At 38.3% G+C, this 15,801-nt stretch overlaps 1 protein-coding gene across 1 annotated transcript in view; it reads left to right on the top strand.

Annotated features, from left to right (window-relative positions):
* FAM169B (family with sequence similarity 169 member B) overlaps positions 1–15,801 on the top strand; it is a 40,340-nt gene that overhangs the window by 2,552 nt on the left and 21,987 nt on the right. Inside the window, exons 2-3 of the mRNA XM_014944636.1 lie at positions 11,123–11,256; positions 14,033–14,132. Coding sequence (XP_014800122.1) covers positions 11,123–11,256; positions 14,033–14,132 — 234 coding nt within the window. The remainder of the gene's footprint in view (positions 1–11,122; positions 11,257–14,032; positions 14,133–15,801) is intronic.

The following is a 15,801-nucleotide window of genomic DNA, read 5'->3' as shown; positions in this document are numbered from 1 at the left end:
TTATATTTGACTAGGAGCACTTCCAAGAATCTCTGTTCACGCACTTGTTTGGATAAGGGCCCATTGCATCACCTCAGTTAGCTTTTGCACTGCTTTCCCTCCTGCTCTGTTTTTATACTCTTCTTTCTTAATTTGTCACACTAGCAGGTAAATGGAGAGAAAGTGAATTTATCTTCTGAAACGCATTTTAAGTTGCTGCCATTTATCTAAAGCACCTACTTCATCCCCTTCAGTAAAATAATGATGATGTTCATTAGTTCCTCTAGCTGCTCATGGCTAAATGCGCCGTAGTCAGATTGCTCTATTTTTTCCCTCCTATCAGCCACTTATGAAAGTCAAACATTTGTAATAATGCTGTTGGCTTTTTTTGGAAGTCTCTCAATTCTGCTAATGTTTTTAAATAAAATATCTCTAGATGAATGGGACTTGGCTTTGCATGTCCAAGTACACATTGTATTGTTGGGCACTTGAGATAATGTCTACGTTTTCCCCCCTAACTTTTTCATTGCTCTCAAATTGAATGTTTAGAATAGTTCTTCCATCCCCTTCCTCTTTTGGAACAGATGCCATTGTTTCTAGGTATTGTCCAAGTTTTGGTGTAGTTATTTAATTGAATATACCTATGTTTAAAATAATTATGGAATAACTGGCAAAAGGTAAAAAGTTTGTAAAAATTTCTTTCCTATATCTAGTCTAAGTCTACCCTCTTTTAGTTTAAAACCATTACTCCTTGTCTTACTGCAACAGGCCCTGCTAAAAAATTTGTCTCCATCTTCCTTACAAGCCCCCTCTCAGTACTGCAACGCTGCAGTAAGGTCTCTCTGGAGCCTTCTCTTCCCCGGGGCTGAACAACTGCAACTCTCTCAGCCTGTCTTCGTAGGAGGTGTTCCATCCTTCTGATTGTTTTTGTGGCCCATGTATCATGAACGTGGCCCCCACATCTAGAAAAGATATTCAAAGTTCTACAGTGAGACTGATCAACAACATATTCCTTCAGTTTAACTAAAATCTCACGTACGGAACAGGTAGGATCTTACTCAGACTGAGGAGCGTGTGTATCTGAGAGGTAAGGGCTGTCATAACCTCCTTGCTTTCCATGCCACAGGTAAGGCAAGTTACTGAAACCTTGCTTTCTTTAACATAAATATGTAGTTATGGTCTAGAAGGAAAGAAATCAGGAAACAAAATCCTGAATGTTTCCCTCAAAGAAAAAATACAGTCCAAACCCCAGCAAACAAATCTGAGTCCTTTTTCATAATAGCATTGCAGTGAATACACTCCTTCCCTTGGGGGAAAGTATGAGAAAACAAACACCACAAGAGAAAGTCTAGCCGGTTTAAATTTGCAAGTGGGAGGTGTACAGACATTATGGTTGTGAGTACGTTAGAGGAACCTACGTAGAGCAGGCTGGTATGTGTTTTCCACATCGTATAATGGTTGCGTACTGAGAGACTCCCAAACACTTTGTGTGGTAGTTCACAGTTCTGGTGTCTTTGCAAAATGGTTGGCAGACCCTCAGGTCGCACATATCCGAAGTAAACTGGGTCCTGCTCAGTTACTGAGAGGTTTGTGGATGCTTAAAAATGTTGTGTTTGTAACCTTTCAAACTGCTGTCTGGTGGCTGGTCTTTATAGTATTGCTGACAACAGATGGCAAATGGCTCTGCTGATGTAATTCTTGCTAGGGTTTCATTCCTGTGAAGTTGCACAGTTTCAAAATCTCAGAAAGTGCCTCCATATTTTTTCTGCGTAATGATTTCAAGCCAAACTAAATAAAAACATTTTATATTAGTCAAATTCCCATGGTGTCATGTGACATTTTTGTAATGATTGCCTTGCAGCAGTTTCAGATAAGTGCATGTTTGGTAGCAATTTAAGGCCTGTGTCCTTTAAGTAATGCTTATTAGTACGTAACAGATGCCGTTTAGAAACATTATGCCTTTTAATAGGCTCTGCTTTTAGACTACATGTTCTCATTCCAGGCAGACTGTGGATCAGGCAAGCTTGGAGGTATGCTGTCATTTATGCAAAGCCTAAGTCAATTTTCTGGTCTGAAGTCAAGCCATGTGTTTTTCCTTGTTTCTTCCATTCTGGTCATAGCTGCCTTGCTGTGTTTTTCCCCCTAGTCATATCTTTGGCTGATTGTCAAGCCATTACAATCAAAACCTTTTGCATTTTTAACCACCAGCAGTGGTTTCTTTTGTCCTTACAGAACAGCCTGTGTAAACTGAATTTAAACAATCTCAGCCTTACTGTCAAGAGCACAGCAAGCACAGAGTTAGCCCTCTGTTGCCAGCCTGTCCTTCCTTCTCTGCTCCTTCCTCCTCCCAAAAGGAGAAAAAGGGAGAAGCAGAGCCATGCTGATTTTGGAGCACCTTCAAAGACATGTAGAATAGCTGACACAATGGCACAGAGAAACAAGAGAGATGTTTGCATTTTTCCTCCACTACATGCAGCTGTTTATAAAAGCAAGTTCTGAGACAGGCTGAGAGGCTTGTGATTGCTAGTGCAGGTGACGTATTAATTTGCAGCCGCATAATAAATTTACCAAAGTGGAAATTACTGGGGGAAGGGATTTTTTTTGTTTCTTTTCTTTTTTTTTCCTCAAATTAATTGCTTTATTTTGAGATTAGTCTGGCTGTACAAATTGCTCCTTGCAAGTAATTGAAAGGCTGCTGGGCTTTCTTAGGCGGACTCATGCACTCTACTGGTGGGAGCAGTAGGTTCGTCAGATATGTAAAGCATTTGCAACTCAAATTATGCAGCATTTGAAACTGGTATCCCTGAAAATCTAGACAGTTGGCTCATATTTTCATTGCTGTATCGTTCGTTTGGGGAACAACAAACAAGCCAGGGCTTTCGGGTACTTTTTGTACACGTACTCCCATAGTTTGTGTGAAATGAAGACGGGGCTGTGTGTAGTGTGGCCTGAGGTTTCCCACACCTGCTTTGAATGATGGTGGTAACAGGGAGATGTATTTAATGCAGTGCTTAAATACTAGCCCTGGTGCCAGGCTGTGACAGTGGGTGTCTCAGTAATAATTTTAAATGCTCCTTGGTCTTAAAATATGGCTATTTTCTGAAACTGCCCTAACTGGCAGGCTGGCTGGCTTCTCCCCACGGGATGAAATCATGCTCATGCTAGACCATTTGCCAGACTCAGTTGTCATTTCCTGCCATTTCGCTGTTCCTTGTTTATCACTATGGGAGACATTGTCTTTTCCCTTAAGTTATAGGATGACTTGTGACCAATGCATCCTCCTTTCAGTCTTCCATCTTTGTAAAGGATTGAATTACCACAATCTACATTTGAACTTGTGATTCAGAAAAGCTCTACTGCTGTTCACGGGTTCTTTTCTGTCATCTTCCTTTCAAATCAACCTCTTTGAATAATGAAAATATTTCAGTGATATATTTCAGTGTCATTCAGGGCCTCACATTTCTTCTTTGCTTAGAATTTGAGTGTCAGTCTCTGATTTGAGGTCAGGCCCGGACTATGAACTTCTGCTGGTGCAGCTATTTTGGTTATGGGTATGAAGTGAGATGTAACACTGACATAGTTGTGCTGGAAAAAGCCCCTGATGTGGACATAGTCATTCTGGAAAACTTGTATATTTTATTTTGTTTAGGGGGTAGACAAATAATTAAGTTGACAAATTTAGATCTGTTTTCCTTACATATGCAAGAAAATTCACACCATTGCCTTCAGTGGTTGAAGTTAGACTTTTCCAGGAACGTTTCTGCTCATTTCTTGGTTGTATGGTGCCTATTAAGAACTCAATTCTGATGTTCTCATGTTCAGAGGTATTAGCAGCAAACCTACTGAATCAATGGCGTTTCCTTGAGCAAAACCTGATGTGAACATAAACCTTAAAGCCTTAATTTCTTCAGGACTGCATCTTCTCTCAGTTATTCTGTAAGCTCTTTCCTTCTCTTTTGCATCTAAGCACTGTGAAAAAGAGAGTTAAACGTGCAGAAGTATGAATTCCTGATATGTCATAGTTACAGCTGTTAGCACTTCCATGGTTTCACAGTATGCTACAGTTTTTATTTATAAAGGCTGTTTCTGGGCCATAATACCTCAACTTTTTTCAATTACATTAGGTTAGAACTTAGTGCAAAACATGCCAGTCCAGATGTGCATTCTGTGTATAATAGGACAGGAGATAGCCTGTTTACACAGATGGATTTTAATTTATCTGTACTGTGAGTTGGGTGTGGCTTTATTTTTGTAAGTGTAACACTGCTAACATCCATCTGAGGAAAAATAGATGTAGTTGGAACCTGTTTGCTGAAAATTTCAGTACGGGAGTACTGCAGCTTAGAGGTGATTAATGCCATTATGTAATTTCTTCAATATGCACTTGCTCTTCTGGATTTGAAACATTTTAAATAATGTGGTTTCATCTAGGTATTTTTCCAAAAAGAGCTAAATAATTAAATCAATTATTTATTTCCTTTGTCTATTTTTTTCCCATTTCATAAGTTGCAGATTACTTTAAGTTTTGGAAAGTAAATAGCACATGTGACTTACCAAACCCTGGTCATACAGGGTTCTGAGGGCTTTCAAAGCTCATTGAGGTGAGTAGAAATTGAAGGTGTTTGATATTTATTCAGAGTTAGGCTTGTCTAGTTTGTGCCCTTGCTCATCTGCATTCTGCTAAATGAATGTATATGCTTAAAGCTTTTTCCCCCCCTTTCTGAAATCAGTAGTAAAAATGTGTTAGCAGGAATGGGATAGCTAATATAATAGCATCCTGCATTTGGGATGCCTAACATTTGGTCTCCTCTCCACTTGAGTGATGGAATCCGCAGTAATGACACGTATAGCTACAGCTGAACTCATCTATTTAATGTTTTGTTTCTTAATTGGCAATGGGATTAAGATTATTTATTTCCCTTCTGCCTTCATTTATTGATTCCACAGCAGAAAATTATTTACCAATGGAAACATATTTAGTTTTTCTTCTGAAGCCCTTCTGACCATTGAATTGTGACAGAATAGTAAGTAATACATAAATGTCATTTTTGGATCGAAACAGAGAAACCTGTTAACGCCAATGGGTTGGTTTTTTTTCATCCTTTGGGTTCCAAGAGTGATTGCTCTATTAGTAATGGTGAAAAGCAATGCACTGGGGAAAGAACATTGTTTTCATTAATGGTGTACAGCATGTGGCTAAGAGCTGCCTTGCCATGTTGGACAGATATCACACCACAGCGTTTGCCCACTAGCTCTGTTGCCACCACACGTTGTTATGATAGTGTAGTTTCACTTAACACTAGAACTTGGGTTTTTGACATATACTGGCTCAATTAAATTCAGGATGTGAGAGTCAGGTTCTGCATGTACTCCCGGGAACGTGCCAGAGACCTCTTCCTTCCTTTGGAAGGTTAAACAAATACGGTTGTCTAATGATAACCACATGCATAGAGCTGTTCAAGCTCTTTGGATGGGATGGAGAAGAGTTGATGTTAAGCACTGCTGTTCAACACAGAGGTTCCACTCCTATGGGAGGCTAGTGTAAACCACTTTTGTTCTATGTGTGTGATTTAGAAGGGCAAAAAAATTTATCTTTAGATCCTAGACATTATCATGGTTGTGCTGCCATAGTGTGGCGGTGACAGTCCACAGGAGAACAGAGAGCAATTTATGGTATATGACTTTGTCTTTTTATGTTGTGACTTCAGAGGCACTGATAAGAAAAACGTCACACCCTTTTGAAGTGGTAGATAAGACATACACTTAGCTGATAAGAAAGCAGACAGAAGATGAAGTGATTTGTTGGGGGCCACAAAACCACACCTGCGTTAAGAATAAATCTTTGGAGTTCTGGTCTCAGTTGCCTGATTTAATTGCAAGAACATTCACTCCTAAATATTGACATGATAGACAGTCTTTTTGTGTTGCTGCATGGGTGTTTGTCTCGTATTGCGATTAAAAAAAAAAAGTAAAATACTTCTTGGACAAAAAACCTCATAATAATGTCAGAAACACTTAGAATGTGCTGAAGTTTTTTTTGCTGCTTTTTTGTTTTGTTTTGTTTTTTTTGTTGTTGATTGTGAAATATATTGGCATGAAAATAAAGCCAATAGTAAAGCCAATAAATAAAACCAGTCCTGCTATTGCAAGCATTAGAAATGGCAAAACTGAATAAAAAATGACACTTGAAAGTTAGAAATGTTAGGTTCTTTTTATCTATGTTGTTTCTGCACCACTAGAAATCACACAAGTATTTTTTTGTACTTTTACATGTAAAAGTATGCAGAAATTTGCACAAATGTACAAAGATGTACAGTCTGGATACAAATCCTGTTGTGACTGATGGCTCTTCTGTAAACATTCTTAATGGATGCATGTAGTATCATTCTCTGTGTTTGTAAAACATGAAAAAGTAGTTGTAAGATAAATGATTAATTCACTTCAGACATAACACTTTTCATGCTTCATCTACAGTGAGGTTGATGTATTTTGCTTTACAATCTGGCTGCATCCTAAATGCTCTTACAAATTTCTGAAATGGCTTTTTCAACAAGTAAGTCTTTCCTGGGCGTACCAGCAATTCCTTAACGCATCTCAATCAAGCCAGTGATGTGTCTGCTCTGAAGTAACTGCACCACCAACTTGTTGGCTTAAGGAAACACTATTAATAAGCTACATATGAATGCAGGAATAGAAAATTCTTAAAAATGAAAGCAAATATCTCATTTAATAAATTGTGTATTTGGTTCATGATCAAAAAGGACTTAAGTATATTGATAATACATACTGATTTGAAACTTCAATGAGCATTTAAAACACCTTACAAAGAGACAGAGTTGATTGTCCCAAGTTGTAACTGATTTGTTAGATAATGGCAAAATAGTAAAACTAATATATAGGTACTAAAATGACTAGCATAGTGAAAGAGAGCTTGAGGAATATGTGTGATGTGAATTGCTGTAGGATTATGTTAATGAGATAAGTCTGTGGTTATGTATATTCTAGTTAAATTATTTCTATTATGGCACAGGGTTTAGCTGCAGAGGATATAGAGGGATCATCAACAAGAATCTTCAGAATAACTGATTAGATTGAAGCATGTCATTTACCTTCCGGCACTACAGCAGTCTATAATTTCACTTGTGGAATTTCACATACAAGTGTGTGCACCATGTGTTTTCTGTTGTATTGAGTATAAATTCTTTTGCCCATGGAAAAATATTTCCTGCTTACTTTAACTGATAGAATGAAATTCTTGCTGAATCTGTAATGATGAGGGTCTGTCTCTAATCTACGAAAATTAATTTCTAGCTTAAGGTAGAACATTGTTTTCTGTTTTGTGATTGCATTTGTTATTTATCTACCTGATGCAAAACATGTTTTGTGATTGCATTTGTTATTTATCTACATTAAGCATGTTAATCAGATCTACCTGGATTCCCACATATGGCTCATAAGTGAAGTGAACTTTGTCTGACTTTTACCTCTCCAGAAGGGTGTTTGTCCATGTCCTGAAACCACCATAAAATTCAGCTCTCTATTTTCAAGAAAACCAGAAGTGGGATAGCAATGGGTTTAGAAAAAGCTGAGTTCAGGGATCAGGGCTGAAACAGGGGCCCTGGTTTATGCCTTGTTGGCAGAGTAGCGTGGTGTTTCAGGCTGAGGTACCTATAGGTGCTGGAGGGTAGTATCTCAGAAAGATGACTGAGTTGTATGGGCAGTGCCTGCTTGTTTGTATAGCTGGTTCTAACGGTAGCTTTTCACTTTAAAAATCAGATTCTTAGTGCAAATTGATGACAAATCACTAGAGTGAGAGGAGATGAACTTACACATCCTCACTTGAGAAAGTGGCCCAGACTGCTCCATGGAAACAAAAGAGGAAAAACAGAAGCAGTGTTAGTATTTGCTTTAAAATCTATTCTGTGTGCTTGAAATGGAAATATGGCCATTCAGATTTCTTATTTATTTATTTGTCCCTAGATGCGTTTTGGTTGTTTTGTTTTTTTTTTCCCCTGGAATTGCATACATTTCCTCCTCGTTTGCCAGTGCCCTGTAAAAGGCAAAGTCGGTACCTGTCTGCGCACCCTTCATTGTCACCGCTGCCGGAGAATCCTCCTTGATGATGTCTTGACCTTCTTTACCAGCTTTGGCTATTTGGGATGGCAGCCCCTTCAGCACAAATGTCAGGAATCCCTCTAATGCAGTAGGCCTCCTGTTCTAAATTTGCTCTTCTTATGGTTTATGGTCCCTCCTCTGTGGATGCGGCAAGAGGCCCCCTTTTTATGATTCACCCGTTCTGCCCCCCCTTCTTCCCCCCCCCCAGATGGTAACCCTTTGTGCACATCACCCGTTTGAAAGAAGTGCTCACTGGGTGTCCAGCAGATTGGCTGCCACAATGTGCTCTTTTGTTGCTGCTAGGTAAGATCAAATTAAAATGAAATCCTGTAATTCAAATTAGGTTAAAAGGCTGTAATTGAAACTTCGCAATTTTGGTATCCCAAGATACTGATAGGGGCCTCAGACTGAAGCACTCACAGGAGAATATCGCTGCTTTTCTTTTAGAAGGAAGTTAAGAAATTATTTTACATTTGATTTTGGACCATTTTTAACATCCTGTTAGCCAGCAATAATTATTATTGTAGTCACATGCCTAATAACAATAGTTATAGTTAGACTTTGTTGAGGGATTTTTTTTTGTTCGTTTGTTTCTGTATAGAAAAAAAGCATAAAAGGACATATACAGGTGGGCAAATACTGGGGAAAACTGGGAAACACATTAGGTAATGTGAAAAAAAAATTCAAACTGGTGATTTTTCTCTTGCCTATGGCAACTGAGGAGTATTAGTGGTGCGTGCATGTGTGAGCAAGTTTTAGGGGGATGTTCACAAAAGCCATCCTTAGCACAACTGACTTCTTGAGGACTCTCCAGGGTACCTAAAGTTAGACTTCTGCTCTGTATTGTGCCTAAAGGACCCTCACTCTGTCTCCCTTCCCTTATACACAGAAGCTCAAATGGATCTGTTTTCTTTATGAAAAATTTCTGGATTTGCCCTTTATTGGAATATGTGTTCCTAACACACTTGGTTGTTTTCAGAGTATTACACAGGAAAGACAAATTAACTTGAAGTCTAAAGGTGTTTTTTAGAGGAAAAAAGTATTTCTGTGGAGAGCTGTATTAATGAAAAGTTGATCAGAAGTTTTCTCTAATGCCTCATTTAATCTGTGGCATTATTTCATCCTTCAAATGGTCACTATTACCTTCGAATATAAGCATATTATGTACCAGAAAGGTAGTGTAATTTTGAAGTTACTGGTTGTTCTGTTCAGTAAGTAGAAAACATGATTGTGCTTATTAAGTTGCTTTGGTTTAACAATGGCAGGATGTAGCCTTGTAAGTAGCATCTCATGAATAGTGTTTATTAGCTCAGGCAATATTTTTCTTTGTGCTAAAGTTGAGTCTTACATGCTGCTCTTTTGCAAAGAATTAATTTACAAGTAAATTTACTTTGGTAAATTACTAAAGTTTTTAATAATAATCTTTAATTTCTTTCCTTTATATGGCCTCTTTGCTTGATGGTGTTACAGAGTACACGGGGGAAGGTCGCTGCAGAAGAAAACTGCCATTCCTAAGTCCTGGTTGGGACTTTATAGTGTGACTCAACTTGCCAGTGTTGCAATGCTGCTTTCTCTCCCATTTTGTCACATGCAAACATACTATGAAAACCATTTACAGAGTAGCTTCTGTTCAGCATTCTGACTACGTAGCTTTGCTGTCAAGCCTCAGGATGTAAGCTGATTGCCTGCAAAGGGCAGGAAAATTGTGTTTAAAGCATTTTAAGCAGTGCTGGGTGGTGGTGAATTATCAGTTGTAGTTTCTTACCCTTTTGCTGAGGAATCGGATACTGATCACTGCCAGAGGGAGGGTGGTAGGATCATGGGTGAAAGTCTGACCTGATACTGCAGGTCCCATCCTCCTACTGTTACGTAGAAAGGTATCATTTTCAATATGGTACTTTTATGATTCATAGTTTCTGAATCTTAATATAGACTTAATACAGTTTAATCTGGCCCTTGTAAGACTATTCATTGGCTCGGCCATTTACTTTGCACTTATTATCAGTGTGGTTACTCTACATTAAACTTGGGTCACAGGAGCTGCCATGTGAGAGCAAACCATGGAGGATTTAGAACTAAGATTCCAGCTGTAGCAATGTGGTAGAAGATTTTGTCCTCAGTTTGGGGCTTACGAGAGTTGCAGGTGTAGCTTGTTGATTGAATTAAAATCAGCCCCTTAAGTTGAAACTATTTCCTTCCTGTGATAGAAGACTGGCAGAATACGATTTGGATTGCTAACCCGTTTCTTCTGATGTTCTTTATCTTTAGCTGGTGATGAATCACCAATCAGTATTAGTTTCTTATATTAGAAAGAAGTTGCTTGGTTCCTCATGAGCACTGAGTTGGACGTTTCATTTAGGTAACAGGCATCAGATGTATGTAATTTTTGTTTGCATGCAGTTAACAACTACGTTGCATGCATACCCTTCAGCATTGAGTCTCATGGATTAAGTTATGATGCATAGAAGGTGGCGGTTACTGTTTTGGGAACTCTTATGTAGTTAAATATTTTAATATTTTTTGACATGATTTCATTGTTGTGAAAGTGCCCAATTGAAGTTACTCAAAAAAGAGAAAGAGAAAACTAATGATATACAACAGATTGTGGACTGACCCATAAAGGGGCAGTCTTCCAAGAAAGAGTGGAAGCTTTGGAATTCTTTTCCTGTTATATTTTTGGACAGTGCTAAATCTCAGGCTGTGTTTTGAAGGTTTTTTTGCTCTTCCAGCTTTAAAGCAATTTACTTACACCTAGAGAAATTTGAGATTGGGTTTGTTGAATTCAAAGGAGACAAATGTGATTTGATGCTGTCATGGTTCTACTTTGTAAAATTGCATGTCAAGAGGCAAATAACAGATAGATTTTTACCAGCCTTACTATTTTAGATCAGGATTATATAAAAGGCTGTAATGGGAACAATAAGCACCCAGTTACACCAAGCAGCTTTTGGGGAAACCAACGTTTTAAAACTTATGTTTCTTAGTTCATTTAAAAGTAAAAATATCTTGTGTTTTATTTTAATTCCAGGTCGCCTTTACTTGGTGGATACATTGGTGGGAGATCCAGAGGTTCTGCAAGCAGATGCTGAAACATACTATGAAAAACTCTTGAAGAAGCCATCATCCGCTCCTGATGTTTTTTCCATCCCTGGACTAGAAGAGGTAGTAGGCTGCTGCTTTTCATACTGCCAGTTAGACACTTGCAAACTAGTTTGTGGGTTGTGCTCGTAGTCTGTCTGTGAATAGGGGTAAACTGGTGTGGCCGGATTACAAATCTCTTAAAATCAGCAAATTCTGCATTATTTCAAAAAGTTTGCATGCTGCAAATGAGAGATAAGTTTAAACTACAAGTGTAAAACCCTCTTGAGTGTGGATGAGGGTTTGAAGTACTTACCTAAGCATTGCATCTAGACTTGCCTTGTTACAGGACTGAATCAAAAGTGAATTTCCTAGACATTTATACCATGGCACAGTTCTGTATTCTGCCTCTACTGTGCAGTTTACACGGTGTTGGGATATAATCTATCTTTTATTTTCATTCTTTTCAATACTAATATTGATAATTTGGAATATAGGTTCTCCCAAAGCAATTCCGATCAGATGTGATTGATAGATGGTATAAATACTGTAGCTGCCAATGCTTTAGGATCCATCCCTGAGCCACCTGGGAAATGGATGGGAGATGACTGAACAGGCCTATTAAAAATTCTGCCTTCAGTCAACATATGAAACCTTTCATTCTGGGCATGTCCTAGGTCGTAAAAGGTGTGTTGGGCTGTGACTGTACTATCAAACCAGTAAGTGGATTAGTTGAAATAAATATTTTGTATACAGTGGCCTTTCTACGATTTAGGAAAATAATATGCAGTAATTTCCAGAAAATTGCCGTTTCAGGTGTGTAGCTTTATCTGTGAGCTGTGAATCTAACTAGCTTTAGATACTCTTTTAATGCCCTCTAGTGGACCGTGTAGGGTTAAATACGAACAAACCTGAAATGCAAAGATCCCTCAGTTCAGGGTTTACTTCAGCCTTTCATGCTTTGGTTGTACTTTTAGAGGCTCATTTACTGTGCCATTAGAAGGGAGGGTAAATTAAAGTCCCGAGCAGTGCTGTGTGTATTTCTGCAGTAGCTAGACACAGTGAGATCAGTTAAAGGCGGACTTCTGCGTTTTTGATTCAGAACTGTCTTGATTTTGTGGCTTGTCATCAGACCTTAAATGTATCACATGACTGATTTGAGTCTCGTAGCAACGCATTTCTCTTTGCATACATTTAATTCAGGTCTAATCTAATCTGCAGTCAGACAGCTAGTCAAAGGCATAAGTAATGGTGATGTTCTTGCTGTATTGTTTTTTTCCTTATACTCTATAATAAATAGCTCAATGAACGTTGATATTTTGTAATTAAAAAGAAACTAAATGTAACAAGGTAAAGCCCCCATCCCCAGTGAATATCTGAGCTAACAATCTCTATTATATACCTACAACCTGAAGGATGAGGATTTTGGTGTTGGAATAATGGCTGCAATTACCAGGCTTCTTTTTTTTTCCTCTGTGTATCTGAATTAAAGCAGGTTTGAAGTGGCAGGCCCTGCAACTATGAATAATTATTTAGCAAGTGTTAAGTGGCTGTCAGCCCACTTGCTGGGGTCACAGACCTTCTTTTTGGTATGGTGTGGTCCTTGGTCAAGCATCCAGTACACAGATAGCAAGGATTATTGCAAGGATGGAAGCGCGTTGGCAGCGTTCATACGCAGAAGGTTCTGCTTGGCTCATGCTGATGTTGTTAGCACCTGTGAAAGTGCACATTACCTTATGAAACAAAATAACAATCATAACACTATTGGAAATAGTACTGGCCTTTTCATTATAGTAATGCTCCCAGGTGCCATAATGATATTGATGCTGTTATATTTGAAGCATGAAAAGAACAACTGAATCCCCAGAACATACTGAGAATTCGGAAAGCTCATGAATACAGACTTCAGGCAGTTTTCAGTTTTTTTCCTGGAGTCCAGTGTTTGCATGGATGATCCCAGGATTCTAGCACACTAGTGAACACTGGTTTCAACTTAGAGTTGTTATCTTGAATAATCCATATTCATACTACTCCTTCCTTGCACCAAGAAATATTAGATGTATCACATGACTGATTTGAGTTTCATAGCAAACTGACAAATGGGTGCAATTAGAGAGAGAGGCACACCCACACATACACAATGGACCAGATTTTTGAAAGTACAGTACATACTGTGCTACATTATGCACGCTCTTTGCCTGTACCTAAACTTACATGAGAGCATTTGCAATATTCATATGGAAATCGTCATCTCTATGCATATAGAGCTGTTTGAGCACAGTAATTTTGTGTTTATGTGTCACATCGTTTAGAAGTTTAGTCTAAGACTGAGAGCTTGAGAGCTGCATTTTGATTTTAGCTTTGCCTTCAACATAACCACCTTGTGCCAATTATCTACCCTCCCTGTGCCTCACAGATAAACTGCCCAGGCACTGCCCTAGTGCTTTGATACTCCCTGTACCCTGAGGCTTAATTCATTGTTTGCAAAACACCACAAGTACTCAGCTGGACCATGCTGTAAGAAGTGCAAGTTGTATTTGTTTTTATTTGATGTGTCTGGTGTTTCATAACACCGTTTGTCTGCATGTAACTGTGTTCAAAGCCAGGTTATGTACTAATCATAGTAAGTTGTCCTTAAGGTCTTCACTCACTTCTTGATTTCTTTTAAATTAACTTTACCTACTGATAGTATTAGGATATTAAGTATGTTTTAGTGCCTTGAAGTTCAGGATTGAGAGGGTGTTGTGCTAAACTTATACCATGCGTGTTAGTAAAATATACCATAAATGCATCTAATACATGAAATTCTGCTCGCGAGCTTTGCAGTACAAACAGCTACAGGGCTTGTTTGTTTTTTTAGGTTAAACTTGAAGATTCCTCTGTGTGTTTTGTCCCTCTCTACCGAAATAATCCTACTTGCAAACTGTTGCTGTTAACTGATCCAAAGGATAAAGAGACAGGTTAGAATTGGTCAAAATATTTTGAATTTTGAGTAGTTGTACTTTCTAGATGGTCTGCTTGTTTATATATATAAATATTTGGGGGTTTATTTTGAATATGAAATGGATTCAATTTACCTGTCAGGGATTTCTGTCGGTGGGCTACTGATTAGAAGGGAGGATTGACCATCAGAGCTTTTAAATTCTATGCATAGCTCTGCTGGTAGCTGAAAAATAACCTTGGGTGAATTTGTTATTCTTCCTGAGTTTGTTCAATGGGGTAATATTTTTCTAATTCAAGATGATGTGAAATTTAATGCATTATAATTTGCATAGAATTCTGAAATCCTTAAACATAAGCAAATATATATGTAACATTGCATTAGGTCTTACTGGTTCTTCTTCATATTATTTTTACTATATGGTACCTTCTTCAGTACTAGATTTAATTGCCTCCTGTTTCCAGTATTGGTGTGTGAGGGGTATATTTGGAGTGCAACTATGCTCAGGAATTGAGTTAAATCCATTTTATTTGGCAGTTCTCCCAAGATAGGCTTTAAACTTGCTTGCTGCTATGAATGCTGGTGTTTTCCTATTACAGCCATGTGTCAGCCTGACAGGGATACGCTACAATTGTGTTACAGGCAGTAAAAGTCAGCGTGTGCTTACTGGCGTTTCTGTTTCAAGAGTCTGCTTAGAGTATCAACAGGTTATTAAGATTTGATCAATAATTGTATCTAAGTTTTATCTCCCACTATCTGGATTGTATTATCTTCATACACAGCCTGATTTCTTTGTATTTACTCTCGGGCAAGTGTCTTTGACTATGGAATGTGAAAAAACGCAGGTGCAAATGAGGTAACAGCTCTTGATACCACTGGAATTGGTGTCAATGGGAAACTAAAAGCCCAGGTTTTGACCCACCTGGATTAAATGGGGAGTGTTGGAGCTGTTGTGAAGCAATGGGCTGTGGAATCTTTGGAACATCTACAGCAAAGACATGAATCTTTGCATTGACCCATTGTGTCACTTAGGGAATAGAGGACACGTGAAACCTCTTAAACTTTCAGCCTCCAATTGTGGCAGCAAACTAATGACATCTGTCATTAAACGAACTTTTTTTTTTTCTAAGGATAAGCTATAAATTATACCTTGTAGGCTTTAATGGCCAGTATTCTTAATAATACAACAAAGGCAAGGCAAAGAAGTGTAGCACTCTATGTTCAGTTCTAAAGTGTGTCAGGTAATGATCTTAGACTCCTAGAACAGGTACTATTAGTGTAACTAAGTATTCATTGTTCAGTGCAAACCCTGTAACCAGGATATTTCTTCATAAGAACAAAAACCAGATTAAAATCATCTGTGGTTAGAGGTGAACTCTGTAAAGTTTTCCAGCTCCTTTTACATACAGTTTCAATTTGATGTTTGCTAATGGGTTGTGATTCATGGAATTGAAGGCAGGAGGCCTTTCCAAGTTAGAAGTGTGGTCAAAAGACTTTCTGGTCTCTCTAAAGCTATTGATATGGAATTACTTTCCTGACATTGATTTATATATTCCATTAACATTTTTCTGAAGAGAGATAGGCACTGGTGTGATAAAGGAGAGAAGCATCAACACCGGAGCCAAACTTGCTCTCTGAGTGCAGTTGTGCAGGCCTACTGACTCATTCAAAGGAATGTAATTGAAACC

The sequence above is a fragment of the Calidris pugnax genome, unplaced genomic scaffold, assembly GCF_001431845.1.
Source record: "Calidris pugnax isolate Ruff unplaced genomic scaffold, ASM143184v1 scaffold70, whole genome shotgun sequence".
NCBI classification, from domain to species: Eukaryota; Metazoa; Chordata; class Aves; order Charadriiformes; family Scolopacidae; genus Calidris; species Calidris pugnax.
This window is presented reverse-complemented; position numbering and strand designations above follow the sequence as displayed.